This window comes from Patiria miniata, unplaced genomic scaffold, assembly GCF_015706575.1.
Source record: "Patiria miniata isolate m_02_andy unplaced genomic scaffold, ASM1570657v1 HiC_scaffold_17, whole genome shotgun sequence".
NCBI lineage: Eukaryota > Metazoa > Echinodermata > Asteroidea > Valvatida > Asterinidae > Patiria > Patiria miniata.
In genome coordinates, this window is record NW_024037055.1 from 10,875,353 (window position 1) to 10,888,839 (window position 13,487).

Genomic DNA, 13,487 nt, shown 5'->3' on the forward strand with positions numbered 1-13,487 from the left:
TTCAATGGGGCTCAATTAGCTATGAGTCGTTAGGAATGGTTGTCGCGCTCCAGTGATTTATAATGCCGTAGTCGTCTTGCTCCAGAGATTCCTATCGAGTACGTAAAGGGGGCGTTTATATGTCAAGGTTTCACTATTGTACAATCCCTTAGGCCAAAAATAAAAGTCTCCGGTTTCTGGTATGGGGCTTGCCCAAAAAGTGGTGCGGCGACGCGGCTTTTTTTTTTTTTACCTGTTTTTTTTTTGCTTCAAATGTCGGCTGATGACTGCAAATGGTGCCCGACTAAACTTAGTGCAAATATATGGGAGTCCAGAGAGGCCATATAAAGCTTATTCTCGACCATAACCCAATCTAAAAACACGTTAAAATTGTGCAGCAGCAGGATTCCAGTCAAACCAGTGAGTTTGGCGGTTTCGAGACATCATCTTTCATTGAAAAATAAACTTTTTCATTTTGCCTAAATGCATGGCTACGGCGACGCGCGCGCATACCAGAAACCGTAGACTTTTTTTTTTGGCCTTAGCGTCAAACCACTATAAATCCTGCAATTTCGTACAGAAGATTCATTTAAGGTAGAGGCAAGGTTGAGCGGTGGTAAACATGAGCAATGAAAAACCCCACCAGAACGGGAAAGATGCTAATGCTAGTATCACGGCAGGGAGGGCCGGGGAGACGAGGGGTTCCCCCACGATCATCGGTATCAACGGAGTGCCGTCCGTCCGGAGACCCAACACATGCCGTCAGACGATTTCCACGGCAACGAGACTGAACAACTACGCCACAGGACAGCAATCCGTGGACAATCTCCATAAGTCCACCGAGGTCAGTATACAAAGGTTGCAGTCTGTGTTGGAATCCCGGGACATACCGTTATTTCGTTTTACCGTTTTGGATTTCCTCAAAAACAAAAACAGTAAACGAACCATTGACTGTTTTCTCGTTTTACAATATTTTGTAAAACGGTCAAACGGTATAAAGTCAAAAAAAAAAAAAACAATTAGGCCTACCTTTTTATTGTAAAAAGCGATAAACGGTTATAGTTGCTTTCCTTTTTGAGTGTTGTTTTACAAAAACATGACAATGACAAAATGGTCAATAGTCTTGTCGACTATTAAGGTTTGGCAATTAAGCAATGCACCTTGGAATGTTATTGTGTCCTTGGGATCGAGTCACTGCCTGGCAAATTGCCCTCCTTACATTTATGTCGCTCGCACGACAGAATTTGCGAATATTAGCTATTGAACTTTGAAGAGCCGCGCCGAACTCCAATTTCCTTAACATAATCTGTAACTTCTTCATACGTTAATACCATCCCTATCCCTTGTGAAATTTCCTCCTTGAAATTTCCCAGCGCCATTTTTGCTTGTAACTCTTTAAGCCCCACCAACTGAATCGCAGTGGATGGGCTCAGGGTCACGCCAGGAATCACACCACGCATTACTTCGTGCACGGCATGGTCCCCCTCCACCCCCTTGCCCACCGCCATGCACAAAATGCACTACGGACTGTTAACTGTTACACTGAAATAAAAAAAAACAGTCTGTATTCAATACTGACCGTTTTGCTGTGTTTCAAAGTTATTTGTGTAAAACTGTAAAACAAAAATAGTTGATCGTTATGCTGTAATGAATTTTATTAAACTTATAAAACAGAGAAACCGTATTTATCTTAATACCGTTTGACCGTTTTACAAAACTGTAAAACGACAAAACGGTCAATGGTTTGTTTACTGTTTTTGTTTTGAGGAAATGCAAAACGGTAAAACGAAATAACGGTATGTCCCGGGATTGTTGGACATTGTTGTTTTTATTATTGGTGGCAGCTTACTTGTCTTGTCGGCTTTAAACAAGGGCGGATGCAGGGGGGGGGGGGGGGGGGGGGACAACGGGAGCCATGCCCCCCCCCCCCCAAAAAAAAATAACATCATTTTAAAAAAACTTTTTTTAGTGACGTCACAATAAAGGCAGGCACTACGTACACCACCATCTTTTCCTAAACACAAATTGGTCAAAGTAGTCAGAAAAATTGCCTCAGATCGCATCACAGAGCATCTAGAATCCAACAAAAAATCGGGGCCCTGAAGCGGGCCCCGAACCCCACTTTTAGATTGGGGGACCAACATTTTTTGGCCCCCCCCCCCAAAAAAGAAAACAATATGTGTGTTCTGGATCCGCCCTTGGTTTTAAATGGCATGCATTGGATTGCTGCAGGCTCTATAAGGATTTAAAAAAAAGGTTGGTCCATCTCAATATTATCGATGTTCACTTTTTTTACAATAACTCGTCGATCGTACCACGATCTGACCTATCTCAGTTTTTGTCATTTCGAGAAAAACGCGTTTGAAGTTGGGCCTATTTTGTATCCACACTTTCACCCACAACACTAATTTTTATTGACTCAGTTTTTATATTACAATAAAGTTGGATAGTTGAATTATGATTTTAAATTGTTTCTAAGGCAAAAACTCATCATTACCAGGTGAAAAATAGGCGCCAAATCCATAAGTCACTTCGTGAAAATTTAATTTCATATTTCATGCGCGCGAACGGCGACCTATCCAGATAGGTCACTTCGTGAAACGAACAATTTCAATTTCTCTGTGGCTGATAGTGACTTATGTCATATGCGCATGCGCGCGCGCGGAGCTCTTCACGTCAAGTCATAATTATGGAGGTTCGTTGCAATCTGTTGTTTTTTTATATTGATATTATTGTTATTAGAGATTAATAAGCTCTTACAAATTAAAACGCTGTAATAGTGAAGGAAATTAGAAAATGAATTCCAATATATACGAGCTGCATAGAAACTTGTTGAATACATTGTGTATACCTCCTAGTAATAATTCTTGAACGAATTCATTGTAAAGGTGTATTTTTATTCCATTATTTTTTTTATTCTTATCTGTAAAAAAAAATCGAGAAACAAAATCCGTGGACAAAACAGGTATTTTGTTTAAACAAGACTCACAAGTTCAAGTTACACTGAAACAGAACGATAAACGTACATGTACACTCTCATAATCTTCAAATATTTGTTTTCTATTTTTTTTTTTTCTTCAAAGTGTACTTTCTCATTATTTAAACCTATTATTCCCTAAAAACAACAATTTTCTGCAGATAAGTACTTGTAAGCCTGTGCTCGCTGCGGCATTAGAGTTTCGTTTATCACAAAGTATAGTGGAAGGGTATAAGACTATTATGTTCACAGCGTATATCACACTTTCTGTCTGACACCCAATCCCGGCGTTGCAACAAAGCAGTACACATGGGCTGTTCCTTCGGTTAGATATACCCCGCTGCGTTGTATGTATTCGATATTAAGACATGAGGGAGACCGTTCAATGAATGACAAAGAAGGTTTGATCTGCGCTCGCTTGACGCCAGGTCCCGTTCACGGACGACGGGCGGGCACGTGGTCCATGCAGTAGTCATTCACAAGTTGTAGACGTTGTGTATGGTGTACTATCAAGGACACTTATCTGTTATCGTCGTGCGTGTGGGTAGCTCCGTCGTGCCTGTGAGCAGGTCCGTCGTGTTTGTTGAGAGGTCCGTCGTGTTTGTGAGCAGAGCGTCGTGCGTGTGAGTAAAACCGTCGTGCCTGTGAGCAGGTCCGTCGTGCGTGTGGGGAGGTCCGTCGTGTTTGTGAGTAAAACCGTCGTGCCTGTGAGTAAAACTTTACTCACAGGCACGACGGTTTTACTCACAGGCACGACGGTTTTACTCACAGGCACGACGGTTTTACTCACAGGCACGACGGTTTTACTCACAAATACGACGGAGCTCCCCACATCACGCACGACGCTCTGCTCACAAACACGACGGACCTTTCCACAAACACGACGGACCTGCTCACAGGCACGACGGTTTTACTCACAGGCACGACGGTTTTACTCACAAACACGACGGACCTCCCCACACGCACGACGGACCTGCTAACAGGCACGACGGTTTTACTCACACGCACGACGCTCTGCTCACAAACAAGACGGACCTCTCCACAAACACGACGGACCTGCTCACAGGCACGACGGAGCTCGCCACACGCACGACGATAACAGATAAGTGTCCTTTATAGTACACCATAGATAGTTGTCCTTTATAGTACATTATACAGGACCTGATTTTTTTTTTGAGCCCCTCAAATAATTATTCTGAAATGCGGTATAGGGTGCGGACAAGGGTTGGATCATCTTGCAAGATGCATCTTTTTAGGACTAAATCCGACTTGTGCGCTACCGGGGAGAGTAAATTTGCTGTGCCAATAATAGGTGTCCGATTTTCAGTCGGCCTTGTGACATCGACAATGGCTGGAAAACTCAAGTAGAAGGGCATTTTCTGTGACAAAAGTGACACAATATCACCATCGTGCGAGTTTTTAAGAGGCACGGTTAGGCAAAAAAAAAATTCGGTCTCTGGTCACCAAAGTTCCTGAATTGACGCGGCGACGCGGTTTTTTTTTTTTTTTGCTTTTTTTTCTTTTTTTCTTCAAGCTTGGAATGTACAGACAAGGTGGGGTACTATTTTGCTTTTTTGGTGTCCTCATGTATATTGGTGTCCTCCATAATTTGCCTTGGTGCTCTCGATCATTTGCCTTGGTGCAATTTCCCATTCCTTGGTGCTCTTTGGCAAAAAAAAAAAATGAGGAGGTGCGGCAATAGAGGGCGCTGTTGGAGCTACCGCGGAACATTTTTGGGGGAAAAAGATTGATTAAAATCGACGCGCGCGCTGACCGGAGACCGACTTATTTTTTGTTTGGCCTTATAGGTGTTTTTTTTAAAACTAATTCTGTATACATTGAATGATCGTGTGCATAGGTCGTTGTCAAGAACTTTTTATTACAAATTTGGTCCAATGTAAAAACGGAAAGACTCACAATGCCTAATATATTTGATCGTAAATAAAAAAAAAAAATCCCTCATAACAACCCCCCCCCCAACAAAAAAAAACACAACATAACATTTAAAAAATGGGCAAACTGGATTTGGCAATGGTCTCCAAAAGATTTATTTCAGATAACGACTCTAGGAAACAAAATTGTCTCAGTCAAATGTTGTCTCAACTCTCAAAATAACATAATCAGGTCTCTTTCCTTTTAATGATAACGCTCTATAGGCTCAGTTGTCTCTGAAAATGTACGCTGTACAAACAAACTGCAATTTTACATCAAAAGTTATGGCAACAGCGCCCAATAGCGTCGGTAGACATTTCGTTGATTTTTACATATTGTACATCAAGTGTTGTGAATTAATTTCGCAGCATTTGTGTATTACACAAATGATTTTGCACTAAGTTGCACAATTACTTTCACAATGTAAGTTGTTATTACAAATTTGCATTTACATTTTTTCCCTGTTGATTTATTTAAAGTAAATTCTCTGTCAGATAGCCTATTGCATCAAAAGCGCGTACAATTACGGTCACTTCTATGCTGGCTACTGCTCTCCTTGCTCAGATTTCCCATATACTTACTTTAGTTGAGACAGTTGGGGGCAAGGGAGGCTTTACGGTTTATTACAGTCAACTCGACAGTTTGCCGACTCGACTCAAACCAACTCGACCGTTTGCCAACTCGTCCGGCGTGTTCAATGCGAATTAAAAACGTGGGGTCCAACAAACGTCCGAATGGTTGCGTGATATACCTTTGATTAAAGGTCTTATAGTTACATTCGTACGTACGTGTGCATGATAGACGTTTAAAGCGCGCGACTTGTAGTCCAGCGGATATGTGACAAAATATCGATGAATTGTGCACTTTTGCATAAAAGCGTGAAACTTGGCACAGATGTTTATATTCATGCGAGAAAATGTTTTAGATGTGGAGCCATCGCAAATTTACCCTTTTAGGGGCGTGGCATCCATTTTAAAAAAGGGGGGCGGGACTTGTCGTGCCCGCAGTAAAAATGGTTTTTCCCACTTGTTACAAAAGCAGGAAACTTCACAAAGACATAATTATATAGATTATTAGTGTTTTCCAGATTCGGAGCCACCACAAAAGTACCTTTTTTAGGGGCGTGGCAGCCATTAAAAGAAAAGGGGGGGTTTAATTATTATGCCCACTTTGGAAAACATTGTGCCCATATTTCATGAACGAATAAAACGTCCCACAGACGTTTATATTCATGAGAAAAAAAATTCCAGATGTGGAGCCATCTCGAACACACCCTTTTAGGGGCGTGGCAACCATATAGGGGGAAAAAAGGGGGGCGGGGTTTTCATTATGCCCACCCTGGAAATATTGTTCCCACACTCATAGAGAAATGGAACTTTCCACAAACATTGACATTCATGAGAAAACAAATTCCAGATGTGGAGCCATCTCGAACACACCCTTTTAGGGGCGTGGCAACCATATCAGAAAAAGGGGGGGCGGGGTTTTCATTATGCCCACCCTGGAAATATTGTTCCCACATTCATAGAGAAATGGAACTTTTCACAGACATTGACATTCATGATAAAAACAATTCCAGATGTAGAGCCATTGCGAACACACCCTTTTAGGGGCGTGGCAGCCATATTGAAAAAAGGGGGGCGGGGTTCTCATTATGCATAACATGGGAAAAAAGTGCCCACATCTCATAAACGAATGAAGCTGATTTCCACAGACATTAATACTCAGGGGCGTGGCAGCCATAATAAAATGGGGGGGGGGTAGTCATGATGCCCCTATAAAAGAAAGTTGTGCCTACCTTTCATAAATGGATTAAATTCCACTCGGACAATACATTCATAAAAATTTTTTTTTTTAATGTGAGGCCATCACAAACCTACCCTTTTAGAGGTGCGGCATCCATTTTTAAAAGGGGGGGGGTACTCAATATGCACAACGTGGAAAATTTTGACCGCGTTTCATATAATAAAATAAAATCCACCTCAGATAGCTGTTTAATGTGTTGGAGTAGGGCCGCCTTTATAGTTGGAATTTACTGTTGACAAACCCTTTGTTTTCTTACACTATGCATTCTTGCCTCATCCATATTAACCCAGTTACTGGTTCTTTTGTCTGTAGAATTATTGATAACCTTTCAACTGCATCAATATCTGAATTAGGGGTATAAACTGGGGTACCTCAGTTAGTCCTGGAAAGACTAGTGTTACTTCTTCAAATACATTGTTTCCCCTGCCTTTTTTTCTGACAGACCAAAAGGCATATGCAGTGTCGCACCTGTATAACGTATAATTTTTTTTAATGGATTTGGTCGGGGTAAAAAAAATCACTCATAAGAGCTTGATATACCATTTTTAAGAGAACAGAGGTGTTGTGTGGTGGGGGTACACAGATTCATTGAATGTGAAGTCATAGTGGACGTGTCCACCACTTTGTGAGGCGAGTACATCGTGTTGTTACCCAATCTGCTGTCAATGCAGCGCAACGGGTAAGGGGTAGGGGGATTTTACACTCCCCCCCCCTAAAAAAAAGATTTCCATGGCCCTTTAATGTTAAATGTTAGAGTTTAGGGCTGCCATTGTGTGCTGTGTATTTGTAATTATGAAATCACTCTGGAATTTAGATGTGCATGATAATATAGGTGCAAGTACACACATTGAACAATATAACACGGGTTAGCCTACCGGTACTTACCCATGCTCTTTGGGATAAGTCATTGTATTACCAAATAATATAGGTTATGGGCCAATCAACATTATAAGAAATCAACAACAAAATATAAAAATTGCAGTTGTGGGCACAGTGAGTAGGCCCCTCACACCTCTAAAAGGATGAATTTGCTGTGGCTCTACATAAGAACTTTCTTTTATAGGGGCATCATGACTACCCCCCCCATTTTACTATGGCTGCCACGCCCCTAAAAGGGTGTGTTTACGATGGCTTCACGTGTGACTTTTTTTTTCTCTTGAATATTAATATCTGTGGGAATTAGCTTTATTCTTTTATGAGATGTGGGCACATTTTTTCCCATGTTGGGCATAATGAGAACCCCGCCCCCCTTTTTTCAATATGGCTGCCACGCCCCTAAAAGGGTGTGGTCGCGATGGCTCCACATCTGGAATTGTTTTTCTCATGAATGTCAATGTCTGTGGAAAGTTCCATTTCTCTATGAATGTGGGAACAATATTTCCAGGGTGGGCATAATGAAAACCCCGCCCCCCCCCCTTTATTTCCTTATATGGTTGCCACGCCCCTAAAAGGGTGTGTTCGAGATGGCTCCACATCTGGAATTTGTTTTCTCATGAATGTCAATGTTTGTGGAAAGTTCCATTTCTCTATGAGTGTGGGAACAATATTTCCAGGGTGGGCATAATGAAAACTCCGCCCCCCTTTTTTCCCCCTATATGGTTGCCACGCCCCTAAAAGGGTGTGTTCGAGATGGCTCCACATCTGGAATTTTTTTTCTCATGAATATAAACGTCTGTGGGACGTTTTATTCGTTCATGAAATATGGGCACAATGTTTTCCAAAGTGGGCATAATAATTAAACCCCCCCCTTTTCTTTTAATGGCTGCCACGCCCCTAAAAAGGTACTTTTGTGGTGGCTCCGAATCTGGAAAACACTAATAATCTATATAATTATGTCTTTGTGAAGTTTCCTGCTTTTGTAGCAAGTGGGAAAAACCATTTTTACTGCGGGCACGACAAGTCCCGCCCCCCTTTTTTAAAATGGATGCCACGCCCCTAAAAGGGTAAATTTGCGATGGCTCCACATCTAAAACATTTTCTCGCATGAATATAAACATCTGTGCCAAGTTTCACGCTTTTATGCAAAAGTGCACAATTTTTTCACATATCCGCTGGACTATTGGATATTTCCGGGATGATTTTGTTACAATTGTAACAAAATGCGACCAGTAATGTATAACCAAAAAACGACCAGCAACTTTGTAATAACCATAGATTTCTTACTATTTTGGAGAATTATTGAGGAACTTTGTATAATAATTCTCGCCCCTACACTGAGAAATTGCTTGGGTTAATTTTACCCAAGAAAGGATGAAAACTGCAAGTACCCAAAATTGGGTTGTTCTGTAACCAATTGTTTGGGTTAAAATTTCTGCTAAATTCAACCAAAAGTTGAAGTCATACAAGACCAAATTAAATTTAGTCTTGTATGACCGCAAGTTTTGGTTGAATTTAACAGAAATTGGAGCCCCAACAATTGGTTATAGAACAACCCAATTTTGGGTAGGTTCAGTTTTCACCCTTTCTTAACTTGCGGGTAAAATTAACCCAGGAAATTTTTCAGTGTAGTGTCATGAGTTGTCCAGTACCCCCTGTCGTATTTCCACGACAGGGGCATCCCCGGCTCCCCTCCATTCGCCGACACGAATTTACGTCACTGTCAAAAGACAACCAGGGGCGGATCCAGGAATTTTTGCAGGGGGGGGGTCATCAACAAATCAATGCTGAAATGTAGACAGTTTTTTTCCCCGACGGTTGGTTTCGTAAAAGCAATAGGGGGGAGGGGGGCTCGAACCATATACTTTCAATGGGGGCGCTGTTAAAATCCGGCGATTAATAACACTATATTTCACAATAGTGTACAAATACCACCGTCACCCGGCAGGCTCTGTATGTATTTTGTACAAAGGCATATAGTAATACCGGTATAATTGTTTTGGGGTGTCAGAGCAGGGGGGGGGGGTGGGTTAGCATTTTTTGATGAATTTCTATGGAAAAAAATTACAGAGCAGGGGGTGAAACCCCCCCCCCTTCTGGATCCGCGCCTGGCAACCATTGTGGGATTTAAAGTGAACTTCGAACCTCATATCACGTTTGGGCAGTTTTACATGGGTACGTTTTTAGAAGTTTCTATATGCAGTAGTTTTCCCCTATAGAGTGAGTTTATTTCTGAACAGTGCACAAAGTACACGTAGAGAAAAAAGACACCTGGTTTAGCTTCGATGTAGGATTATGAAAGATTAAGTATCATTTCCAACCACCCACGTGCACGCTGCTCATTTGTTGTTGGTTTTCTTTACTTTGAGACAGATAGGCCTATAAGCCTTATGTACGCGAGTACCTTACGGACATTATTTTAATTCATAAACTGTGAATAATCAATAGCCTTTAGTATAGGTTTTCCCGGCTATTTTAAAACTTGTATCATTCGAATTCACCGTTTCTATATTCAAACGGTCCATCAACATCGCTGAAGTGCAATTCCAAGTTTAATTTCGTCTTTTGTCAGACAATTTCCAATTCAGTTCAAGCAAATTCAAACAATGAGCACACGTTTTCGTCCCAGAGTATTCGATTTCGTTTCGACTAGCTAGACATTGTTATTCAGAAATTAAATTCGTCTTATTGATATATGTAAGACGAAGAATGCTGCCATTCGCCAACAGCTTAGACGAATTTGATCTGTAATGACGAATATTCTCGACCCAGTGACTAAATAGGGTGACCAAACTTTATAATTAAACGGGAAATGACTGAATTGGTTTTGGTAAAAGCGTGTGAAAGCGTGTGAAATTTTTCGTGGAAGAAATTGAATGTTAGAGTTGGTGAATTTGAATGAAAAATCTTTTAAAATAGCCAGGAAACCTATACTATTTTAACATGTTGATATTGACCGATATTTAGCATTCCATTTTAAATGAGTTTGTAAAACTAGTCGTTATTGCTGTATGAATAACTTAACCCCACTAATAGAACAGTTTTGGCAGCCCGAATGATAAATTACACTTTGTACAGGAATCATTGCTTTCATTAGAACGTCCCCGTTCCCTTTTCCGTCTTCTTTTAAACATTTCTCATTTCTGTTTGGGCCTTTGACTGAGCTGAATTGTATAGCAAGGAGTCGAATGCTTGCTTGGAAAATGACAAACTGCTTAATTTGATACAAACGCTCTCAATGTGAACCTAGCCTTGGTCAAGGTGTCATTGTTCGTCCGTACACGGTAAACGATCGGCGGGATATCCTCGCTATGCAGTGCGTTAAAAATACAGCGCGAACAGCTACCTCATGCGGCCACTTTTTTATGCAAATCATTTGGATCCAGACGAACGCCTTGGTTCAATCGTCCATGTGGGGTTTTGGGGCGGTGCTAATTATGCTAATAGCCTAAGCTGACCTTAAAAGTCGTTTTCTTATTGGTCGATCGTTGCGTGGAGATCGTTGCAAAGAATGCGTTCGATTACTTCCCCTGCGCTTACTCGTGCAAGCGCGACAGCCTTTCGATTTACCTCGCAAGTGACTTCTCGCGCTTACTGGATCCTGGCCCAAATGACCAGCCTCGACTCCGGGGGCGCGTGCTCGTTCCTTACGATCGCGCAAGGCATGATGGGAAATAACATGGCGCTGCAAGATCGTACCCACGGGGCACGAGGTTGCCAAATGACCGACTCGCCGAGCCCGAGACCGGTTAGTTGGTAGACTTGACTCAAGTCAGAATTGCTCGAAGTCGGTATCCCGAAAAAAATTCAGAAAAATCACTTAGTTTACATCTTTCCAGATACAATTCAGCACGGGTTCCACTTCAGTGCCGTATAACAATGCGCATACACTGTATGTGCATTGTACAACACGCGTATTATACTTATGCCTGTGTGTGCATGTATTACATGCAGAGCATGTGCGTACATGTGGTGCTAAAGTTAGCAATTCCGAATTGATCAATCTGCCATCAGCACCCCCATGGGCGTCGCGAGGGGGGGGGGCAAGGGGGGCACTTGCCCCCCCCCCCTGGAAAAGCCAAAAAAAAGGGAAAAAAGGAAGAAAAAAAAGGGAAAAAAAGAAAAGAAAAAGAGGCGCGAAGACAAAGTGGTGTAAATTTAATGAGTTGGGGGGGGGGCAAAATGTCCCTGCCCCCCTCTAAAACTAATAAATCGAGAATGTGTTGAGAAATACAAGCATTTTTTGGCAAAAAATTTTTTTGCCCCCCTCTAGAAAAAATCCTGGCGACGCCCATGAGCACCCCCCCCCCCCTTCGCGTGTACGCGCACGTACTAATCGATGCATATATTATGCAACACCATCCCTATGCATATGCAGCAACATCGCTTGACCAATCAAAGTAACCAATTTTTGAAAACTCATTTATTATTATCAGTAGGTATGGAAGGCTGGATAACAATCTGCAAAAGTTTTAAAAACGTAATCTTAGTTTGTAGAATTCAAACACATAATATTTGGCTGATAATGCTAGATCAGCTGCTCTTGGAGAGAATTTATAAAGAACACGACATTCAAATGTTATTCAAAACAAAACGGAATTTTCATGTTGGTTTACCTGTAAAAGATGTTGAGATCCATTGATTCCGCTACGTGGTGCGTACCCAGAGCCATTCATAGATAGAGCATAAAAAGACTAGATCGGCATGCGCACGGCCTTGCCTGGAGGGTCACGTGCTGGAGGAAAGATACAAATTGCGTACTAGACGTGACGAACGCAACGCCGTTTATGCGCACATTGCGAGTGTATTTTCTGTTACTTAAAGCCGGAGTCCATCATTTGCAGCTATCCAAAAAGTGACTGGCGTAATTATTGTTGAAAAACATACTTGGTTGAGAGATAGTAAGAAGACTAAACTCCCTGTGAATTTATTCTTTCTGGCAAGCTGTCATTTGAAAGAAATCAACGAAAGAAGGCATTTCCAACGGTGCGTCTTAAGAAGCACCGTTGGAAATTTCCGTTAGTAGTTCGGTTTTTTATTCGGCGAAGCGCGCGCAAGTGTTGACACAACGCACACGCGCGCGCGGTTGCTATAATTCGTCGGATCAGTGCGCGACATCGCGTAGCTGCAATCGGCTCAGTGAGAACCACTGATCTCTATAAAGACTGGATAGCTAATAAAGAGCCGCACAATGTACGAATTTGACGCCATATTGGTGAGACCGGCTGGTGATCTACAAAGGACAAGTTGCCGTCTTTATAGACAGCATGATTTCTTTTGTAACGTCGCGGCTCACTTGACTTATATTTTGGCCACCACCACTGACCAACTGACCAAGGTTTACTACAATTTTTCTAACGTAGTGGTTACTTTTATAATGCCGCAAATCACTTTTTCGGCGTTTTTGAAATAATAATCACTACGGAAATGTGTTCCTTGTAGAACATCATAATATGTGTACGTGACCAAAATGCGCGTCAACTGTTGATACAACGCGCGCGTATTTACGCGTAGAACGTTCGTATTATGCGCGGCCATCTTCGTGAGACCGGGGGCGAATTGGTCAATATGCAAAGTCTACTGTGTGAATGTTGTATGCATATCCGCTATCCAGTCTTTATATAGAGATCAGTGGTGAGAGCGTGTCTCGGACGCTGAATTCAGGCCCAATTCAAAACATGATTCAGCAACTTTTGATTTGAAATCGATATCCTATAATGTTGTTTTTCTCGAAATGAACAGCTGAAGCTGAGCTGAAACTTCATCAGGTTAGTTGTTCAGGACCGTTCTTTAGATTTAGAGCACTTTTTTTGCTTCAAACGAACAAAATGCACAAATTACCAATGATGGACTATACCTTTAAGACTTTCAATGCTAATACACAAGAGAATAAATAAGATAACATCGTCCCCATAAT

The 13,487-nt window shown here is 41.7% G+C and overlaps 1 protein-coding gene across 1 annotated transcript in view; it reads left to right on the forward strand.

Moving 5' to 3' along the window:
- The first annotated feature begins 554 nt into the window (after positions 1-554).
- The window catches only part of LOC119723812 (nitric oxide synthase, brain-like), a 160,540-nt gene continuing 147,607 nt past the window's right edge, over positions 555-13,487 (forward strand). Inside the window, exon 1 of the mRNA XM_038194687.1 lies at positions 555-823. Within this exon, the coding sequence (XP_038050615.1) occupies positions 602-823 (222 nt within the window). The 5' untranslated portion in view covers positions 555-601. The remainder of the gene's footprint in view (positions 824-13,487) is intronic.